The 22,911-nt window shown below is 34.7% G+C and overlaps 1 protein-coding gene and 1 pseudogene across 1 annotated transcript; both read left to right on the top strand.

Annotated features, from left to right (window-relative positions):
- The first annotated feature begins 358 nt into the window (after nt 1-358).
- LOC118037791 (WAT1-related protein At1g43650-like) lies at nt 359-6,428 on the top strand (annotated as a pseudogene).
- An 8,200-nt stretch (nt 6,429-14,628) lies between these two features.
- Nucleotides 14,629-18,797, top strand: LOC118037795 (uncharacterized calcium-binding protein At1g02270). The gene is made up of 9 exons (XM_035043896.2): nt 14,629-15,117; nt 15,215-15,320; nt 15,862-16,082; nt 16,187-16,263; nt 16,383-16,491; nt 16,605-16,730; nt 17,266-17,376; nt 17,485-17,592; nt 17,994-18,797. The coding sequence occupies exons 1-9, from the start codon at nt 14,851-14,853 to the stop codon at nt 18,243-18,245; spliced, it is 1,377 nt and encodes a 458-aa protein (XP_034899787.1). The 5' UTR covers nt 14,629-14,850; the 3' UTR covers nt 18,246-18,797.
- Nucleotides 18,798-22,911: the final 4,114 nt, after the last annotated feature.

Genomic DNA, 22,911 nt, shown 5'->3' with positions numbered 1-22,911 from the left:
CTAGTTAAACTAAAACACTTTCCCTAGCTTAATTAGCCAAAAAACAAGGCCAGTCAACATGCGTGGATGCCACAGTGACCATCTTCCACGGGCAGATAGTTTTATGACTTCCGCCGGCACCTGTACATGTCATGTTTTCTCAGCCCTCTTCACCAACTTTCCTTATAATGCCCTAATGCAATTAATCAAGCCCTTTATTTAGCCTTCTTTTTTCCTACACCATCTCAAAAGGATTTGACGCAAAAAAAAATAAAAACAGTGCCATATATATAGAATCTAAAACAAAAACAAAAGGGATTTAACCAATCCTCTCTACTCTAAATTAATCTAACAAAGAGAGGAGAGGCAGAGGCAGAGGCAGAGCTAGAGAATAGATGGAGGGAGGGAGGGTAAAGAAATGTTTTGTCTCGTCACAAGCAGTGATGGGCATGTTGATGGTTCAAGTGATGGCAACAGGAATGCAATTGCTTTCCAAAATCATATTGAATAATGGAACATTTGTGCTTGCACTTATGACCTATAGGCATATAGTGCTGCCGTTTTGCATGGCTCCTTTGCTTTCTACTTTGAAAGGTATGTCATCTTTTCATCAATCAATTTTCGTCTCTGTCTTTTGACACCATTTTTCTCAGTTTCTTTTTTTACTGCTGTGGTTGCAGAGGCATGATCAAAAGTAAGATGAACTGGTCTGTTTTTTTCTGGCTTTTTGTTAATTCCTTGTGTGGTAAGTAATTTTCCTTTCAAGTATGAACATTTTTTGCTGTGTTTTGAATGATATCGCATTCAAATTAATTTAAATTCACACTTATTGGACTGGATAGAACTAAATCTAATCATATTTGAATTTCATTTGAATAAATCAATAAATTTCAAAAGAGAAAAACATAGCCCGTTTAAAAAGGAAAACGATTGATTTAACAAATGATCAAGAGAATAAGGAATTAAACACAGGAAAAAAAAAAAAAAAAAAGAAGATTTGTATATCAATACAACAATATCATTTACTTGCATTTGTGTGTTTTATTATACAATTAAGAAAATATTTTTTTTCTTGAAATTTTTTCTTCTTATATTTCTTGCATATTACTTTAATTATACTACGGGAAAAAAAATTCACATTTATTATTTCCTCATTAATGTTAATTATTTTACCATTTGTGGAGTCATCATTTAAATGTGTATGACTGCAATTCAATCACAATTAATTTGCATGCATTTCAGACTAAACAACCTAGTCTTGTTGTCTTTTGACTTAGGTAGAATATATAGTATTAACAAAGTATTTTATTTAATGCTATTTTCAAAAGAATGCTGATATCGTGAGTAAAATTAGTGATATATGAATATTTATTGAACCTTTATTTGTAGTATTTGATGTATAAAATCATATAAAATAATATTTATTTAACCTTTCTTAACACATCTTAAAAGGTATTGTAAGAATTAGAATTGATTTAAAATTTGGCCCCTTTTTAATATGATTAAATAACTACAAAAAATATGCAAATGACTCGATTCAATTACTTTTTATACTTCAAGCAAATTCATGAATTAACTAACCTTTTGAAATTGTATCTTGCGACTCAAAGATTGGCGATTCAAATCTTAATATATACAAATCGAAGAAGATGCATCCTAAATGTCTAAGTTGTAAGAAGATATATATAACACAAATGTAAGCATATGACGCAGGATATTGTTTGCTATGGGATTGTTCTATTACGGTCTCAAAGATACCTCAGCTACATATGCTGTCAACTTCCTCAACTTGGTCCCAATAGTAACCTTTGTTTTCTCCATCATCTTGAGGTACTTTGATTTATTTAAATCCCAGATTCACTACATAGATTCAAATACATGTATCATACATTTTGATAGCTTTATATAAATCCGAAAATTAAAACTAACCAAGTGGTTAGACTTGAGAAATTAGGACTGGGTACTCGAGCGGGGAAAATCAAGATATCAGGAGCCATATTATGCGTTTCAGGAGCTATGATAGCTTGTCTTTACAAGGGAGAAACATTCCACCTTATTCATAAAACTCTTCAACATCATGTTCAAGTCAAGTCATCTGTGCTTCATAAGACTCGTGGTACGATCTTGCTCATAGGCAGTTGCTTGTCTTATTCTTCATGGTATATATTGCAGGTTTGTATCGATGTATTATTAGCACTTTCAATATCTATCCTTGATCAGCCATGATCAAGTCATTTTGAATGGCTATGTGATTCAGAGCGCTGCTTGCTTGTGTCTTTGATAGGCCAAATTGCTCAAGGTTTTCCCATTCAAATATCATACAACCATGATCACTTGTATCTTGGCTTCCATCCAATCAGCAGCAATAGGTCTATGCATTGATAGAAGTAACGCTGCTTGGAAGATAGAGTGGAATCTGCAGCTACTTACCATCATCTACTCAGTAAGTCTATACCCAGAAATTAATTCTTGGATATAATTAATTATGAATTATGATGATATCTGATGATCCACTAGCTAGGAAACTTATAATCTCAAGGTATCAAGTCTCTCCTCGATAAATATTTTTACAAGACTAACCCATCACAGAGTTCTAAGCTAGTTACAGGTGGGATAGCGTATCTGTCAAGGAACCAGTCATATTATAATTATGGATATGGACATGTATCGTCAATGATGTTTCTCACGAGTTAACACATGGGATTTAATCTTTGCAGGGATCCTTAGCCTCAGCTGCAACATTTTGCTTGATTAGTTGGGCTGTTGTTAGAAGAGGCCCTTCTTATCCTCCTATGTTCAACCCGTTGACACTAATTTTTGTGGCAGTTTTGGAAGCTCTCATAATTGGTGCGGAAATCACTGCTGGCCAGTATGTTCTTTCCTTTCTTTCTTTTTTAACAATTAATTTATTGTTTCCAAAATCCATCCTCACATTTTATTGCTAATTAAATGGAAATTATTATGATTGCAGATTGCTGGGCATGGTTTTGATAATAATCGGTTTGTACTCCTTTTTGCTGGGAAAAACCAAGGAGATGAAAAACATGCCCAAGTCGAACATAGAAGCTGCAGAAGCTGCCACGACAGTAGAATCTACAAAGGTTCAGCCAATGGATTCAGTGAAGCCAGCTTCTCCTCTTACTACCACTAATGAAGACATAGAATCTGGTTCTGTCAAGGATGTTGTAAATCCTTGAATAGTGAACACAATGTACGTATATCTCTGCATTTCGTTAGGATCTAAATTAATTTGAGAATAAATCCTTTGATTACAAGTTTAGAAACAACTCAATGGTTTTATTAAGGATGCATTTGTCAATCCTTGAAGAGTGAACAGAACGTATATCTATGCGTTTTCATTGGGATCCAAATTTGAGAATAAATCCTTCGATTACAAATTTAGAAACAACTCGGTGGATTTTATTTAGGAGGCAATATTCGCACTCCTAAAAAGATTAGATCAAGTCGATTTACATGAGCTCATGAATCCATCGTTATAATATAATATAGTTTCACCACCACTTTAATGTATAAATTAACTTCTTAGTAGAATTCTTCTAGAAAGAATTTTTTTCTCATCTTAGAGTTATGATTCTAAGTATGTTTTTGTTAATTGAATTATTAGAAATTCAAGTTCATGAATGATAATATGGTTATTGGATTTTGAATTTGTCTCCTCATGAACTTAATCTAAGACAATAAGTTTAGTTTTCCAAAACAAAAAAAAAAGAGAGAGACTTTTTTCATAAATAAAAAAAAGAACTTGAAGATTATTTTCACTTTGTCAAGAAACAATAATTTATAATAATCATCTTAATTTTTTGTGTGTTTGATAATCTAACTATAAAATTTATTATTATTTCATTCAAATTAAAAATTAACATAAAAAAATCATTTTTATTAGCTCTTAAATAAGGATTTTTTTATATTATATTTTACAATAAAAAATTAAACTTGGGTGTCACAACAAATATGGTTGCAGAAATATGAGGCAGGTTGTAGAAATATAATTACTGAATTTGATTCTCAAGAAGCTAGTAGGTTTGCTGAGCATGGGATTAAATGCTATTTTTATCCCCTTTTTCCCTTGATTTCTGAGCTCAGAGGCTTGAAGAAGGAAAATTGATTATGCTCCTTCAAGCATTTCGTGAAGCTAATGCTTGTTCTGATTTTTTTAGATAAACAAGGGTTACTCTTCCTTGGTTCCTCTTCACATCTGGAACCAATCCCCTTCAGATATTTCTCTCTTGCTTTTAGTTGATGCCTCGTGTGTTTTTTCATATGAGAAGTTAGTTTTGCTTCTTTTTTGTTTTTTTATATATATCATGTGAGGAAAAAAAAAAAACTAGTTTCGCTTGTCTCTCTTCTTCTGTGAGAAAAAAATAGTAATAATTCACCAATTTATGTAAACCCACTCCTATCTCTTCCTTCATCTCACATTCCACAATCCCTCAAAAATTAATTAAAAAAAAATAATAAGGATTAACCACAACAATAAAAACTTTATGTGTTTATATTATTTTTTAAAGTGTTTTTTACTTAATAATATATTAAAATAATATTTTTTTATTTTTAAAAAAAATTATATAAACGCATCAAAATGATTTAAAAATATCAAAAAATATTAATTTTAAATAAAAAATTCAAATCTTTTTAAAAAATATTTTTAAAATGTAAAAATAAATGATTGGTTTCTTCAAATAGGAAGCCTCTGGGTCTCTTTTAACACGTGTTACTATGTACAATTTACCAAGACTGCCTGAAAGTTGGAGTGGAATGTATATAAAAGTAGTTTCCATAACCTACTCAGTTAGCTTTTTGACCGATTTACATGCTATTAATTGCTATAATAACACAAATTATGTGTATAATTAATTCAGTACTCGGGGACAAATTAATGATCTGCTGGTGATATAAAATGATTGATTTAAAAGTATTTTTAAAAGTATTTAAATTTTTTTATTTTTTTATTTTAAATTAATATTTTTTTGATGTTTTTAGATTATTTTTTATATGTTAATATTAAAAATAATTTTTAAAAAATAAAAAAATTATATTAATATATTTATAAATAAATAACACTTTAAAAAATAACTATAAGCATAATCATAAAAATATTCTCCTGTAGAAAATATAGCTGATTGGTTAAGAGGTGGGATAAGAACTTGCTAGACGATGAATTATGCCACGTTTCCTACAAATGTGCATTGACCTCTTCCCTGCTCTTGTGGACAATTAGCCGGATCTTATATAGATCTACTTTCAACCGACAATTTATTTATGCATCTGTCTAATATTTCTGAGCCACACTCAAAAAAACATGGATTTGAGTACAAACTATAACATTATAACCTGATATATAACCCTAATTTATACCTATATTTAATCTTTTAAAATTACCAAACATTTCCTAACCTAGAAAAGGATAAAAATACCCTTGAAATCATTCTTATTCTTTGAATTTAAGGGCGCAATTCCATTATGTTATTGTTCTCAAAAAATAAAATACAAAAAAACTCTTTATACAAGTTTAATATTTTTTTTTTGCTTTTAAGGGTATCATTATAATTTTACTGTTCAAAGATTGTAAAAATTAAAAAAAAAAAAACCTTGAAACAAAGTTTTTTTTTTCTCTTTAAAAACAACAAAGTCGTAAAAAATATATATATGGATTAATTTATCTCGTAATCTCTAATGGACTTCTTTGAAAAATAATTTTACCAGCAAAAACATCAACATGTACTATTTCAATAAACAACGTAATATATATATGTTTAGAAGGTGTAAAGGATCATAATAAAACACTAATAACATTTTTTTAATTAAAATCAAACTTAATCAAATCCAGTAAATTTAACCGATTTAAACAATGGATATGATTAATAAGGAAAAAAAAATTATAACTCTTATACTTGAACCTGTTACCTTCGTTTTCTAAAATTTATGCACTTGCAACTCATCCTTTTTTATTTATGTTTTATATGTAGTAAAATATATTTACATATATTATTATCGACTCAATATATAATTGGATCCCTAACTGAACCAATGATCCATTGATTAATAGTTTTGGCCAAATAGTTGTTGGGTTTGGATTTAATAACATTGTTAGAATCGAGAGGCCTGGTCTTGATATAGGCTTCGTGTCGAAGGTAATACCTCCTGAAATGTGAGAAAATATTTCGTGGGCCAAATTAGATTGAAATTGAAGTAAAGTAATGCTGGACCAGAAACATGGACAGACAGCAGACACAATTAAAATGAGACAAGTGGTTAGAAGCAAGAACATGAAACTTAAAAAGCACACTAACAAGAACGCGAATGCTGCTCAAGTTCTTGAGGATCTGAAGTCCAAGAATTATAACAACTTGCAGGAAGAAGAAGGGGTCAAGGGCCAAGGGGAGATGAACAGACGCCGGCCATTGGCTTTACGTGCAGCTCAAAAGTAAACACCAACCACCACCTATCACATCACGCATGGGCCGAAAGCTAACAAAGAAGTGCTACCTGCACGTCTTGTTCATCACACATTATAATTATTAATAAAATTAATTACTAATCTTCTCTTCACTTGTACTACTTCCTCGTAACCTTATGTCATGTGTTCTTCAAATGTTAATTTCTTTTATAATTAATTTATTTGATAGTGTCTTGAGACTAATTGACTTTCAAATAATCATAATAATTGATGGAAGCATTGCTTTTGTGATGCATCTGTTACGATCCTAGTCTCCTAGTCTATTGATGGGGAAATCTGTTGAAGATAGTGTTTTACGCATCTTTTGTTTGAATTAGTCAATAATGTTGCTGTTAAATTCCTTAGAAAAAGGAGTCAAAATAATTAGTTTGTTAAGTAACAAACTATGAGTACAAGTAGGCATAAACTGAGAAAACAACTCCTCTGATTCTCTATATTTAAATCTTTGTTGGAAATGAAATAACATGCAGAATTCAATCCTTAAGAAAAGACCAATTGTCTTTTGGAGGCCAAGCTATCCTCAAAGTTAGTTTACATTCTTTTCTATATTTATTAGCCAGCTCCAGCTAAGAAATATAACAGTGGTATCAGAGCCAAACTTCCTCTGCCATTTTCATCAGTAACCTTTAAACCCAAAACCCCTCCCCTTCTTATAAATATGGCTAACCAAGACGCCCCAGGAACCCGTTTTAATATCTTATCAGAAACAGTTTCCAGGCAAGGTTCCATGTTGCAACAAATCAACACCCATATGACCGATATTCAACAACAAATTATAGCCCTCACCTTATCCATTGAAAAGCTCTCCAAAGAACCACAACCTGTGAGAGAAGAACACAGTGTTGGACCTTCAGTAAGGCATTCACTGGCTTCTAATTCCAGCGGGTTACCAACAAAAGGGCTAAATATTGATCTATTCAAATATGATGGCACTGAAGACCCTTCTGGCTGGATTTTACTAGCTGATCAATACTTCCTGCTAGGGGTGTTCACGGTCCGGTTCGGTCCGGTTTTAACATAAAAATTTAACCGAACCGGAAAATTCTATTTCTTATTAATATAACCCGAACCGAACCGATAACCGGTTCAAACCGAACCGGTTTTGTTCGGTTCGGGTCGGTTTTTTAACTTTAAAAACCAGAAAAACCGAAATCAATTAAATAAGATAAAACATGTCCTATTCTGTCCTGTCCTCTCCTCTTATTTAAGTGAAAAAAATTAGAGCTTTGGTAATAACAATCATCATGGTCCTGGATGTGGGACCCTCCTTCTACACTTGTGATGGACATTCCAATGCAATCACACGATTTAGAAATGTTTAGAGGGAAAGGTTGTGTGGGTGGGGATTGGGAGTGCTGGGTTTTATTTTGTGGGGGGAGGGGAAAGCCGGGAAAAGGGGAGGGAAAAGGGGAGGGGTAGCTGGAAAGGTTTTGGGAAAGGGGTATTAATTATTAAGTTTAGGATGTTTTTTTTAATATATATTTTTAGATTTAATTAAATTGGTTCGGTTTGGTCCGGTTTAATCGGTTTAAGCCTTCTTAAACCGAGACCGAACCGGACCGAGTGGTTTTTTTAATTTTTTAATCGGTTTATTCGGTTTTTTCTACCGGTTCGGTTTTTTCGGTTAATTTTTTCTCGGTTTTTTCGGTTTAATCGGTTGGTCGGTTTTTTTGAACACCCCTACTTCCTGCTACATCAGATCCATCCAGCACAACGTCTCCTCTATGCTTCTTTCCACTTGAAGGGAGCAGCACTCCAATATTACAAATATTTACAACATGCAGGTGAGCTTAATGATTGGGTGTTGTTTATCCAAGCCCTTGAAAAGCGGTTTGGACCTACAGAATATGAGGATCCAGAGGGCGAACTGTCAAAACTTCGTCAAACTTCCACAGTTGCAGCTTATCAAAGTCAGTTTGAGAATTTGGCTCAACGAATCGATGGTCTTCCTGACAGATTTCTCACACGCACTTTCATTAGTGGTCTCAAAGATGACATAAGGACAAATGTTAAGTCATTCCGTCCCACTTCTTTAAAAGATGCCATCGGTCTCGCTCGTCTCCAGGAGAAGAGTTATTCAAGAGATCGTAGAAGTTTTCCAAGACCCCAAGCATCCACCCATGCAGTTCCAGACCCAAAGGTGAAAAAGATATCTTTTGAAGAGATGAAAGAGCGCCGAGAAAAAGGGTTGTGCTACAATTGTGATGAGAAATTCAAACCTGGCCATAAATGTAAATCTCTTACTCTCTTCCTTATTGATGGAAACGATTATTGTGATGAAGATATGGACTGCTCTCCTGATAGCGATGTTGTTCCACATCCAGAGATATCTCTTCATGCAATTGCAGGTGATGCTAACCCCCAGACGATGCGTGTCACTGGTTATTATCACAATAAACCTCTTTACATATTACTGGACTCTGGTTCTACTCATAATTTCTTGGATCCTTCAGTTGCATCAAAGCTTAATATTCCTATATCTTGTAAGACCTCCTTTAATGTCATGGTGGCTAATGGAGATCGCTTATATAGTGAGGGGCAATGTCAAAATATATTCATTGACATCCAAGGAGTTCCAGTTACCTCAGATTTTTATCTCCTTTCCCTCGGAGGATATGATGTTGTTTTGGGTGCACATTGGCTGCAGACCCTCGGTCCTATTTTATGGGATTTCTCCAAGCTGACCATGGAATTCTGTTCCCAAGGGAAAACACATATGCTGGCTGGTATACCTACAAAGGAGTTGTCCGTCCTCTCATGTCATCAACTGGAGAAACTTTTTCGAGTCAAATCACCAAGTCTGCTTCTAAATGTTTCACAGATTTATGCCATCGACAACGTTTATCAGGTTCCACCCACCATTCAGGCAGTCATTGATGTTTTTTCTGATCTGTTTTGTCCACCATCAGGTTTGCCTCCTACTCGGTATCATGATCATCGCATAATACTTCCTCCAGGCACATCGCCTACTAATGTGCGCCCATACCGGTTACCCGATGCTTCAAAAGGCTGAAATTGAACGCATGGTCAAAAGAGATGCTCCATGAAGGAATAATTCGTCCAGTCGCAGCCCATTCTCATCTCCTGTCCTGTTAGTTCGCAAACATGATGGCACTTGGCGATTATGTGTTGATTATCGTGCTTTAAATGCTGTCATAGTCAAGGATCGATTTTCCTATACCTGTGGTAGATGAGCTTCTTGATGAGCTTCATGGCGCAACCATTTTCTCCAAATTAGACCTGAGATCAGGTTTCCACCAGATCAGGGTAGCTGACGAAGATATTCCTAAAACTGCATTTAGGACCCATGACGGCCATTACGAGTTCCTCGTTATGCCTTTCGGTCTCACAAACGCACCATCAACTTTCCAAAGCCTCATGAATGAAATCTTTCGTCCATTTTTAAGACAATTCATTCTGGTTTTCTTCGACGATATCCTGGTTTACAGCCATTCAGAGGAAGAACATGTCATTCATCTTCAGAAAACTTTGGAGATTCTTCGTCTTCATAAGTTGCATGCTAACTATCTAAATGTCGTTTTGGGTGCTCAGAAATTGATTATTTGGGCCATGTGATTTCTGCTGCCGGGGTTGCTGTTGATAAGAAGAAGATTGAATCCATTCTTCAATGGCCTTTTCCATCTTCGCTGAAAATCCTTACGTGGATTCCTTGGCCTCACTGGATATTACAGAAAGTTTGTGCACGGTATGGACAGATTGCAAGACCTCTTACAGACATGCTCAAGAAGGGGGCTTTTCAGTGGACTCCTACATCTGAATTAGCTTTCAACGAACTTAAAATGGCTATGACTCGGCCGCCAGTTCTAGCACTTCCTGATTTCTCAAAAAAATTTGTTATCGAGTGTGATGCATCAGGAAGTGGGATTGGTGCAGTTCTCATGCAGTCAGGACGTCCTTTGGCTTATTTCAGCCAAGCCTTGCATGGTAAAAATCTCCAACTTTCTACTTATGAAAAAGAGCTGCTTGCGCTTATTCTTGTTGTTCAGCGATGGCGTCCTTATTTGCTGGGTAGTTGTTTTATAGTTAGAACTGATCATCACAGCCTGAAATACTTGCTTGAGCAAAGGGTGGGAACTCCTTCTCAACAACGTTGGTTGTCCAAGCTTCTGGGATACGACTTTACTGTTGAATATCGCAAGGGATCACTGAATGTGGTGGCAGATGCACTCTCTAGGCGTGATCCTGAAGTTGCTATCCATTCAGTTTCTCAGCTGGAACCAATTTGGATTGAGGCAATTGACAAAATGACTCATACTGATCCAGATATTATTGACAAGCTACAGTCTTATGCAAATGGCCAGCTTGATCAATCCAAATTTTCTGTTCACAATGGCAGGGTGTTCTATAAGGGAAAATTGTACATTGGGGCAGATTCATCTTTTCGCAGCTTGATCTTAAAGGAGCTCCATTCCAGTCCAGTTGGAGGTCATTCTGGTTTCCTTCAGACACTACAACGAATTCGACAGAACTTCTACTGGCCTCACATGCGCTCCTTTATAAAACAATATATTCAGGAGTGTGAAACCTGTCAACGCAACAAGTCAGAAAATGTTCATCCTGCAGGTCTTTTGCAGCCACTTCCAATTCCACACCAGATTTGGGAAGATATATCGATGGATTTTATCGATGGGTTACCCAAAATCCAGCGGTAAAAAAATGTCATTTTTGTTGTTGTGGACCGCTTGTCCAAATATGCTCACTTCATCGCGTTGTCCCATCCTTATACAGCCTCCTCTGTTGCACAAGCCTTCTTTTGATAATGTGTTCAAAATCCATGGTATGCCTAAAAACCATAGTAAGTGATCGTGATCGTGTTTTTTCTTAGTGACTTTTGGCAGTAGTTATTCAAGTTACAAGGGACAAGTCTCCATTTCAGTTCTTCCTATCACCCTCAAACGGACGCCAGACAGAAGTAATCAACAGGTGTCTTCAGAATTATCTTTGGTGTTTTGTTAGCCTTCGGCCTAAAAGATTGGATGCAATTCCTCACATTGGCAGAGTATTGGCATAATACTAACGTGAACTCCTCTACTGGCTATACTCCATTTGAAGCAGTTTATGGATGTAAGCCTCCAAAGCTAATTCCATATATTGAACAGTCCTCTTCTTTACCTCAGCTAGATGAACTCATAAGGACTCGTTCATCTATTCTTCAAATGTTGCGACAAAATCTGCTTGAAGCTCAAAACCGCATGAAGACTTTTGCTGATAGAAAACGCACTGACCGTGAATTCGAGGTTTGGTGATTATGTTTACTTACGCCTACAGCCGTATCGCCAATGCTCAGTTGCACTAAGAAGATCTCTCAAGCTTTCACCTCGATATTATGGTCCATTTCAGATCAAAGAAAAGATTGGGGGCAGTGGCTTACAAGCTCATTTTGCCTTCATCTGCAAGAATTCACAATGTTTTTCCATGTATCCCAGCTAAAGAGGAAGTTAGGTACTGCAGACGTATCACAAATTTCCCTTCCAGATATTTCAGATGAGGGAATCCTGAAGCCCAAACCAGCTCATGTGTTGGATGGTCGCATAGTTCGTCGGGGTCGACGCAATGTTACTGAAATCCTAGTTCAATGGGAAGGCACTTCTCGAGCTTCTGCAACCTGGGAGCGATTATTTGATATGAAGAGGCAGTTTCCTGAACTTAACCTTGGGGACAAGGTTAGTTTTGAGGGGGAGGCATTGTTACGATCCTAGTCTCCTAGTCTACTGATGGGGAAATCTGTTGAAGATATTGTTTTACGCATCTTTTGTTTGAATTAGTCAATAATGTTGCTGTTAAATTCCTTAGAAGCAGGAGTCAAAATAATTAGTTTGTTAAGTAACAAACTATGAGTACAAGTAGGCATAAACTGAGGAAACAACTCCTCTGATTCTCTGTATTTAAATCTTTGTTGGAAATGAAATAACATGCAGAATTCAATCCTTAAGAAAAGACCAATTGTCTTTTGGAGGCCAAGCTATCCTCGAAGTTAGTTTACATTCTTTTCTATATTTATTAGCCAGCTCCAGCTAAGAAATATAACAGCATCATTGTCCAATCTTAAATTATATCATCCTGTCTACTCTTTTCATTTTTTTTCTTTTTTTTTTCTCATAGTCTCCTTAGTATTTTCCCATATCCTAAGCCGCCGTCCCTTCTTCTCTTTCTTTATCTTTTTTTTTTTCTCCTTAATCTTAGTGTTCATGACCCTCCTTAAATCGTAATTTTCCTTACAATATTCCTCATACATCAATACACATTGTCCCTAGTTTTACAAACATTATAATTAGCCCATTTTCTTAATTCAAATGCTTAAAGAATTCTTTTTTTCCAATTCTCTTTTTCCATGCTTCACTTACTGCATTATCACCAATATATATTTGATTTGATACTTAAAAGAAGAGTTGGCATTGTAATTAGCAAATTAAAGATTTTCCAAACACTATTGAACTAACAAATATTAGTGTATATATATATATAGTGTTGAACTAGTAAACTGCATCATCCATTAATAATTTAGAATTTCAAATCCCAAACCAAGCAATAACAAATAAATTTAGAGTAGTTTGTTTTTGAATTAAGTATTTCAATTTGGCAAAGATAGTGTGTGATTGACCATACTTTATTCTTTTTCCATACAATATAATGCAGTATGGATACTATAGAGCATATACTTTGATCTTAGGCCTTGCCTTAAAACGAATTTGGTGCACATACAGATTCTATATACGTCCAACTCCAACAAGCCCTAAAACGACATCAATGGATAAATGCCAAGGAGCTAGTGGATGAGCTTTGTTTGTTCACTCTGTGGCAGAGGCCTCTCCACAACTTCTCAGCAGGAAAGCTAAAAATTTTGTGGGGCTCCATGCAAATTGATGCGTATGCTTATTATTTCTTCATAATTATACCCACATATCCCTTATAAATACAGTGGCCCCTGTCTTAAATGCGTATACTCACCTCAAAAATGTTTTGGGCACATTTCTATGGTGTTTTATGTGTACCAAAGAGAAGGAACGACATAATTAATTAATGTTAGACACAATAACATGAATAAATATTAATAAAATTACAAGCTAAAGGGTACAAAAAATAAGAAAAAAACATGCAAAACGTTATAGCATCACTCTTTATTGATCGAGATCATGTTGGCATCTTTTTGTAAATTAATACTTCAAGAAACTTGCGAAGTTGGTAGGATGAGAGTCAATAGGAATTTCTCAAGCCAGTTTTTTCACACCAGGACAAAATACCCTCGATTCCTATGTAATCATACCGTATTATTCAATATTCTTACATGATGATGTGTTTATAAGTAATTTTTTTAATTATAAAATAACCTTATTTTCAAGTCAAGTTACAACTTACAAGAATAGTTTATTAATTAAATTAGGATGCCTTAATAAAACTATGGTCTTAAGTTTTTTGCCTCCCATAAAACATAAGAATCTCTCTTCTTCCATCGCTATGAGCTGCCGATCAAATTCATAGATTTCATTTCAACCAACAATATAACATCGACTTTGGATTATGCACTTGTTTGATATTCGACTGACTTGCACTTGAGAGTAAAGTTACCGAACCCAACTTCCTAATTATCATAATAATATAAACAATAATAATAAACCTAAGAGGGTATTCTAGTGATTAAAGGAAATATGTTCATTTTTTTAACTTTTTTAGATTCAAATTTAAGAATATTGCACAAGTAAATTAAATTTATTAATATATACTCCGGATTTATAAAAAGAATGCACAAATTAAAATCATTTGAATATATATTTTATTATCAAATAAAATATAAAAAATAAATTTATATATCACTATGCACTGTTTTGGCATAATGAAACCACACTTTTTTAGTATTTTTAATTTTTAAAAAATTATATATTATTTTAATATATTTTTAAAAAAATAAATTCTCAAATAGACTATAAAGCAAAAACTAAGCTATAATAGGCATATTGATTGCAATAAACTTTTTTAGGCAACGGTTAATTAAATTAAGTCATGACCATATTGCATTGCATAGACTACTATATAAAGCGTAGACCTCCCCCAAGAATGAAGACTCAAGGGAATGAGGTTGTCTTTCTTTAGTCGCAAACGCACCACCATTTTCACAATATTCTTTGCTATTCTTCTTCTTCTTTCTTCTTCTTGGTGGTGGTTTTGCTGCTGCTGCCTTCCTCCTTTGATTGGCTGTTTTCAAAACGGCCTCCATTACTGCCACCACAACCTTTTCCGTCAAAATTAGCCTCCCCTCCTCCCCTGCCACCACCCCACTTGTCATCTCTTCTTATTTCTTTCTGTTGTGGTGCCTCAGAATTTGATCATTTGTTTTGAAATTTGAATACAAGAAAGGTTAGAGAGAAAGAGAAAAAATGAGAAAGGAAAGGAGATCAAGAAGGATATCAAGAATAGGGAGTTATGCAATATCATCATCAATGTCAATGAGAGATCATCGGCAACAACCTTGTATAACTTGTACAACGTTTAACATTCTTGCACCTATCTATAAACGTCTTAACATTAACAATGATAAGGATCAGAATTCACGTGAAAGTGATTACAGGGCCTATTGGCTTGTCAGAAACCAGAGGATTTTGGATTCCTTGTTGCGTGAAAGATCTTCCATAATTTGTCTTCAGGTTCTTCTCTCTCTCTCTGCCTCTGTCTTTGTCTCTGTCTCTTTATGGTTTTGGTGATTGTTTGGATTTGTTTGTTGATTGTTTCAAATTGGTGTAGGAATTTTGGTTGGGAAATGAAGAGTTGGTCAACATGTATGAGAAGAGATTAGGTGATGCAGGCTATCTCAATTTCAAGCTTGCACGAACCAACAACCGTGGTGATGGTTGGTACCTACCTTTCTTCTTCATTTCTCATCTTGGAATTTTCTCTGGAATCCCTTTTGTTTATACATTTAAAATTTGATTTCTTTTTAATGAATTATGTTATTTCATAGTTTACCATTTTGTGCTAAGATCGAAACTTTAATACAACTTTTGGATCATGTTGGACTTCCTGTAATCAGACATTAAAGGCCATGCTCCAGGAGTTTGCTAATTTGATCTGCATTTGATGTTTCTTGTTTCATCAACTGTCCCATCACTATTGCCTAGTGGTTTAATGTCTCGAATTTGGACAAAATATGGAAGAAATCTCCCAAATTTGACCAATTCCTTTGCTTCCTGTTCTCTTTCACTATCTTCAGCAGAATTCTTCCATGTTTTCAAAAATAGGAATAAAGAGCTTTAAGTTTTGTTGGAGGTTGGGGATTTTTGTTGAGGAAATAAACTGTTCTTAGATACAAATGAATTGCAGAAGAAACAATGAGCAAAATTTTCTTTTGTTGAATCCTTTCGAACATACTGTGTCATTGTATGATATGCCAGGCCTACTGATCGCTGTGCGCAAGGACTATTTCAGAGTTATTAACCATAGGGAATTGTTGTTCAATGACTGCGGGGATCGAGTAGCTCAGTTGTTACATGTTGAATTAGCTGCCCCTTGTTCACCATGCCGGAACAATGACACTCGCCAAGAAATTCTCATTGTCAATACCCACTTGTTATTTCCTCATGATTCAAGTTTGTCTCTTGTGAGATTGAATCAGGTAAGTACATTTTTCCACCCTTTGTTTTTCTCTTTTCTATCTTCTTCACAAGTAACTTCTCACTACCCTTGGTTTTGGCCTGTGTTCTATGACTGCAATAACAGGTCTACAAAATCCTGCAGTATGTGGAATCTTACCAGAAAGAAAACAAGCTTAGCCCAACGCCTATTATGCTTTGCGGGTAATTACATGTTCACATGCTACATGTCATAAAGAAACTACTCCCACTTGGTAGATTCTATGCCCTTCACACAATTACACTCGTTGTCTTCCTTATCCTTTACTTTGTACTTTCTGCAGTGACTGGAATGGGAGCAAACGGGGGCATGTTTACAAGTTCCTCAGGTCACAGGGCTTTGTATCATCATATGATACTGCTCATCAGTACACTGATGCAGATGCTCACAAGGTCCTTATTTTCATGTTCAAACTAGTAATAATTTATTGTCTTCGGTAGAAATCACTTTGTTGGTTTCATCCGATGCATAAATTTCTCATTCCTTTCATGTGTTGTGTGCTCAGTGGGTTAGCCACCTTAATCATCGTGGAAATATTTGTGGCGTGGATTTTATATGGCTTCTTAATCCCAATAGATACCGCAAGCTACTAAAAACAAGTTGGGGTGAAGCAGTATTTGGCATGTTCAAGGTCAGATTTTTATTCTTAAACATTAACCTGGAATTCTCTGTTTTCATGTTCTTACACTTCAACGATCTTACTCTGTTTATTGTTGGGCTTCATCTGTACATTTCTTTGCTATCTAGACCTTCTCTAGCTCAATTGATGGTCACTTAATAATATCGCTGGACAGTGTAAACAAAAAATTAGCAAGCCATCTTATCTTGTGGATGTCATCTAGTTAATGTTTCTTCTTTGAAGAGACATATCCCCAAATGACCTAAAATGTTTCTGTGCAATTTCACAGCAAGAAGGACGCCAATTTTCTGGTCAACTAAGGCATTTGTAATCTCTCATCTCTTTTGCAACTTCCAGTTACTTCTTAATGTCCCATAGAAACTGTTGCTAAGCTGGTTGTTTTGGAGTGAACCCGTATATTTTTTTTTTTTTGTGTTTTGCGTTGGTTTTGTAATGTCAGGGACATGGAATTTAAAAATAGAATTTTATCAGCCTTGGGAGAACAATTCTTGAGTTTCTGTCTCTGAAATAGAATTTTTCATTTCAGTATCTGCTACGGAGAGCTTCCCTGACAGAAGAAGATGCCTTTGTCTTTCTAAAGGCTGATAGTGATAGTGACTGCATTACTTACTCAGGCTTCTGTGAAGCTCTTCAACAGGTAAGATAAGTGGAAGCTATATTATCTCCTATCAATGCGGTTGCTTAGTAAGATGTTTTTATTCATTTCCTTGACAACTCATACATAACAATGTTCTAAATATTGCAGCTTAATTTAACCGGCCACTGTTATGGACTCAGCGACGAAGAAACAAAGGATTTGTGGGTGCAGGCAGACATTGATGGGAATGGTGTTCTTGATTATAAAGAATTTCAGGTAACCAACTAAAAATTGAATGCCGCATTAGCTGTAATTTACGAAAGCATCAGGATAGTCTGATTACCTCACCAATTTTTCACAATGCATCTGCCTTTTTAGCAAGCTGTGGTAGCACCAGGATTGGCAATCCAGGTTGCTTGAGCTGAAATTAAAATACTTTCTGCAATCCACAAATCAGTTGTACTTTTGCCAACATTTGTTTATGTTTTCAACCTGATGAATGGCTTCCATGTATTTGCTGATCTTTACGTCAAAATGTGTATATCTGCTACATGGCTTCCTGTCATATCTGTTTTATTATATTGGTTTCAGAAAATAAAGCAATTCGACGTATGTTAATACCTGTAAAAAAGTGTCCTAAACTATGATGTTCACATTGTGGGATTTTGGAACTACAGCAGCGAATTTGGAATCCTACATGGTCAGAGCAGAAAGATGATGAAATCCAAGACGATAATCTTAAAGGTAGAGAAGAGCAAACAATTGGTTTCAGTGTGGAGAATGCTGTTCTCTTCCCTCCTGAAGTAGAGAAAGGAATGTGGCCTGAGAACTACTCTCTTTCAGATCATGCCCGACTAACGGTGGTGTTCTCACCAATAAGAATGCCATGCTCACAATTGAAAGCAAACCAAGATTTTAGAACAGAATGAACGAGCAGAGCATGAGGGGCCGCAAACAGGTTGTCACGAGGGGGTTGCTAAAACAGGCACAAGAATTATCTAGTGAGAGGGTTTGAATTCTCTTTCAGATGGATCAAATTGCAAATTGATTTTTTTCTCCAAATGTAATAGAGTAGCCTTTAGAATGTCAAAGTTGAGAGGGTGACATGTTGCAGCAAACTCTCCAATGGACTTGCTTTTGAATATTCAAGGACTCCTGTTGGGTACCGATGGACTTGACTAGCTGTGCCAGTCTCGTTGTTGGATTCCAGGTTCTGCTTCATCTGTTTGCTCCATGACAATGAAATAGGAACAAGGTGAAGAAGAAGAGAATAAACGAAAGAGAGCAGCGGTGGAAATTTACTCTCGTGGATAGAAGGAGGCATGCATCACCTCTCGTGGATAGAAGGGCAACAGCAGATTGCTTCATGCATTTTGGCCATATTTAGGATGTAGGCATAAAAGAATCTTCTTATAATAGAGTTTTGCCCTGACTCTGTAATATGTTGTTATAAATACAAGTAGTGGTAGTAATTCATCAAATTGTAGAGAAAAAAACCTCAGAATCTAATCCATATTTTTATCTGTTTTCCTTTATAATGCATCTCTCAGGCAACTGTGGTTGAAAAAAAGTTGCCTTCAAACATTTTTATGTACGTGAAGCCTCAACTAGGCAGAGAGTCAAACGTTGGAACTCTGATATTCATCTGCTGGTTTTTAAGGTTGAGAGAGCGATCAGTACAAGAAAAACTAGATTCCCTGATCTTGTCGATCTGTTATTTAGAAGCAGAGTATCTCTATATTATCCAGAGAGATTCAATGGAGCTATAGAGAAAGCTTGGGATGTCACGTTAATGTATGGCGGGTGTCGAGCATAGCTGTGTCCGTCGCGACCGCACCCCCATGGACCATACTTGCACGCACCAATGGAACCCACTAGTATATGTGGCCACGTATGGTACAGATGGGACAATCGCACTTGACCCTTTACTGTGTTATACGATGGGTTGCCACTCTTGATCTTCCCAAACAAACAAGTTACACTTACCTTAGCTTCATTTATTAAAGCCGGCATTGAGGGAAACTAGTTTTTAGCTTGGGTGGATTGACTTTACTCGTCAGATTAAAATCTATTTTAATATTTAAAAAAAATGTATTTTTAAAAAATTTTAAAAGAAAAACCAACAAAAGTGAATTTTGGAGGGATCACAAAGTTTCAAAAATAGAACCCATCTACCACACATGGCCAACAAGATTATAGAGCCTCACAACCTAACATTTTTTTCCAAAGAGGATTGAGACTACGAAATTGATTACTATTTTCTATAAAGAAAGGACCAAACTTTTTGACTCTTGTAGCCGCTTCATGAATCACGTAATTTAATTGCCTTTTGAAAGTTCCGTACAAAAACAAAAGAAAAGATGTAAAGATTTCAGACTTGAATGACATATAATGCAGGAGGACGTGTAAAAATAAACTGAAAAACTAAAAAGGAGTGACCCCCGAATTATCCAAGTATCGCTCCTGCCTCCAAGGGAGGAGAAGTATAAAACTATGCTCCACTTTTGGCACAATTTCCAGCACCAAAAATTAAGTAGCCATGGTGAACAAAATTATTATTTTAGGGTTCCAGGCGGGTCACGTCTTACTTTTTCCTTGCTTCTTCTTCTCCTTCTTCTTCTTCTGTTTTAATTAAGAAAAATAAAAAGGTATATCCATGTAGGGGCGGGCATGCAAAGGTTAAAAAGAGAACAGGGAAAGGTATACTTTCAGAACTCCACTACCTCATCATCAACTTTTTTATCAAGGAATAATCAAGGATGTGCAAAGCCCTAATCCAAGAGATCATCGTTTTCAAATACGAAAAAAATAAATAAATAAAAGCATCGTATTATATAATATTCCAGCAAGCATATATAGCAACAAATTGAGTGCCAAAACACACGCACACATACAATTTGCAGCGAAGAGAATAGGCATTTCACTCTTGTCTTGGATGGAAATTTTATATTTGGAAATGTTGAGAGACTTGGCATTGTATCTTCTTCAATGATGTTTGGAGTGATGGATTAGTTTTTTACTTTGATTCGAGGCTTTTAGATTTTATAAAGCAAAAGCAGCTGTGGGCTAGAGAGGTCCCAGCGAGAGTACCTCTCCATCCCAAATGCTGTGTCTTTTTCTAAAGCATCCTAGTCTCTTTAAGGTTCAATCACCAGCAATATCTCATTATAAAGTTTGTATTATATCATCAAGATTCTTGTATGTTTGCCTCGGTTGTTTTTTTTTTAAAAAAAAAACTTTTTTCATTACAAAAAATTGAACCCTAGCCCCAAACAAACAGCCACTAAATTCAATGATTTCCAAGCTTTCACACACTGCACAAATTTCTTGGGGTCCAAGCTCACTGGAATGGAGGATGGGGAGGAGAGAAACTAGGAAAATGAATTAATCCTAGACAGGAAAAATCAATTAGTAGTAATCTTGAGAGTTGAGATATATTAGAAAGATTTGCTTTCCTCGCTATGGCACCTTGACAACAATGCGAGGATTAACACTTTGTTAAGAATATAAATGGATTTGATTTTTAAATTATTGGAAAATTTTCAAACTTTTTTAATAGATTTTTCGGATCAGACATCAATAATTGTATAAGGTTTCGTTTGTCTTTGTGCGTCTATTAACATGTGTTTTTTTTAATTATTATTACAAGTACTAAAACGGTATAGTTTTTGCAAATAAATGTCATGTAGAATGAAAGTTGTGCCTTGTTTAGATAAAAGGATGGTTCTCGTTAATTAAAATGCTAGTATTACCTAACCTGAATAATTTTGAAGAGTGTAAAACCAAAACCAAAACTATAGTTGTAAAACTCTAACTAGTTTGGTTATAAAACTCTAACTAGTTTGATGGATTAATTTACAAGCTGAATGATATCTAAGATGAAAAAAATAATAAAATAAAAAATCTTGAGTTATAACAGTTAAAAATTCAATTAACCTGATTAATCCAAGTTTGACATGATCTTAGCTCATTTACTTTATAAGTTTTTAAAATATTTAAATTAATATTGTTTTAATATTTTTTAAAAGTAAAACAAGTTGATTCCCTTGATGAGAAGAATCTTTTATTGAATTGACCCGATATTAGATTTTATAACCCATGTACAAAACTAGAAATACAGCCCAAATAAATACATAAATAATATAAAGAAAGTGTTGGGAAATGACTATAGGGTAGATGAAGATTAATTGTTAAAACAAAGTCTAAAGGCAATAGATTTGATAACTGAGTTTACTCATCATGCATGATTGGTCAAACATCCATCACTATCCTCTTTTGAGAAACCCACTTCACCTCCCCCACGTTGTCTGCTCTTTTGGTACAGTTAAAACTACAAACTAAACCCTAAAAAAATAGGAAAATAATTAAATATATACACACGAAAAAGAAAAAGGAAAAGGAAAAGGAAAAGGAAAAGGGAAATCCTAGGATTCCTTCCAAGGACTTTTAATTCATGTGTTGGTGGAGCATGATTGCTCTGCTGTCTATAACATCTTGATGTTTGTCGATTTAATTAAAAAATAAAAAGAAAAAAAAAGAAGGTTCTAGACTTCTAGTCCTCCAAAATATATATACATGTAAAATAAAATATAAAATTGATGCACCTTGTTTTCGGTAAACATTATTATATTTGACTCACCATGTCTTAAGATGTCTTAATTTACAAATGATTTAATTCAATATTAATATATGTAAGTCCTCCAAAAAAAAAAAATCTAGGGGCAACATTCCAATTTAATTATGAAACCTACAGCTAAATTATGGTTTTGAATCGAAGAGTCGGGACAAAACGAGCTACAGCTGATGTTACATAGTAATTATAAAAATCCCAAATCTTTGAAGATAATTTACATCAAGTCCTCTAACGATTTCTTATCTCAATTAGGTTTTCAAATTATTTTTTCTTTTTATCTTAATTAGGTTTTCAATATAGTAATGAATTGATAAATAGATTCTTCGTTTACTTTTAAACAGGATGTTTGTGAATGTAATAACAATTTTTTTTTAAAGTATTTTTTAAAAAAAAATATATTAAAATAATATATTTTAAAAAAATTATTTTTTTTTGAAAAAACAATTAAAAACTACCTCTTAATCAACAAAACCATGAAATAGACCCATGGAAACTTGTATGATTTTTCTTTTCTCGTACAATATTAGTGAATTGTCTAAGATCTTTGTTTTGAATAATATTAAACTCAAATGAGAGACCAAAAAGAGATACATAAAACCTTTGTATTTTTTATTTAAAAAAAAAAAAAACTATGGGTTGAAAAAGTTTTCCTTTTACCAATTGAATCAAATGCTAATGAATTCACCATTTTTTTAATATTCTCTCAAATTGACTTGAAAAACATTTAAATAAATAAATAAATAAAGAAGCCCGCGTAGCCCTGTGGGAGGAGGTTAGGGATGATGTTTCATGGCACCTTCTTCTTTCTCCTTTTCTATCATCTCCTTTCAAACCATCTCTCCTTCCATATTTACACACGTCAGACGCGTAGACCCCACCGTATTACAACATCACACGTGTCAAGATAGCATTCACCAGACAGCGGAAGGCCCCTCTTAATCTGAATTACCACCCTCCAACTC

Source organism: Populus alba, chromosome 12 (assembly GCF_005239225.2).
Source record: "Populus alba chromosome 12, ASM523922v2, whole genome shotgun sequence".
NCBI classification, from domain to species: domain Eukaryota; kingdom Viridiplantae; phylum Streptophyta; class Magnoliopsida; order Malpighiales; family Salicaceae; genus Populus; species Populus alba.
Note: the sequence above shows the minus strand (reverse complement) of the source record. Positions and strands in the feature narration are given on the sequence as shown.

Bases quoted from the DNA above. Each gene is read 5' to 3' on its own strand.
- LOC118037795 (XM_035043896.2), top strand. From the start codon at position 14,851: ATGAGAAAGGAAAGGAGATCAAGAAGGATATCAAGAATAGGGAGTTAT. The intron at 15,118-15,214 runs GTTCTTCTCTCT...AAATTGGTGTAG, and splicing joins CTTCCATAATTTGTCTTCAG to GAATTTTGGTTGGGAAATGA. The intron at 16,264-16,382 runs GTAATTACATGT...TACTTTCTGCAG, and splicing joins ACGCCTATTATGCTTTGCGG to TGACTGGAATGGGAGCAAAC.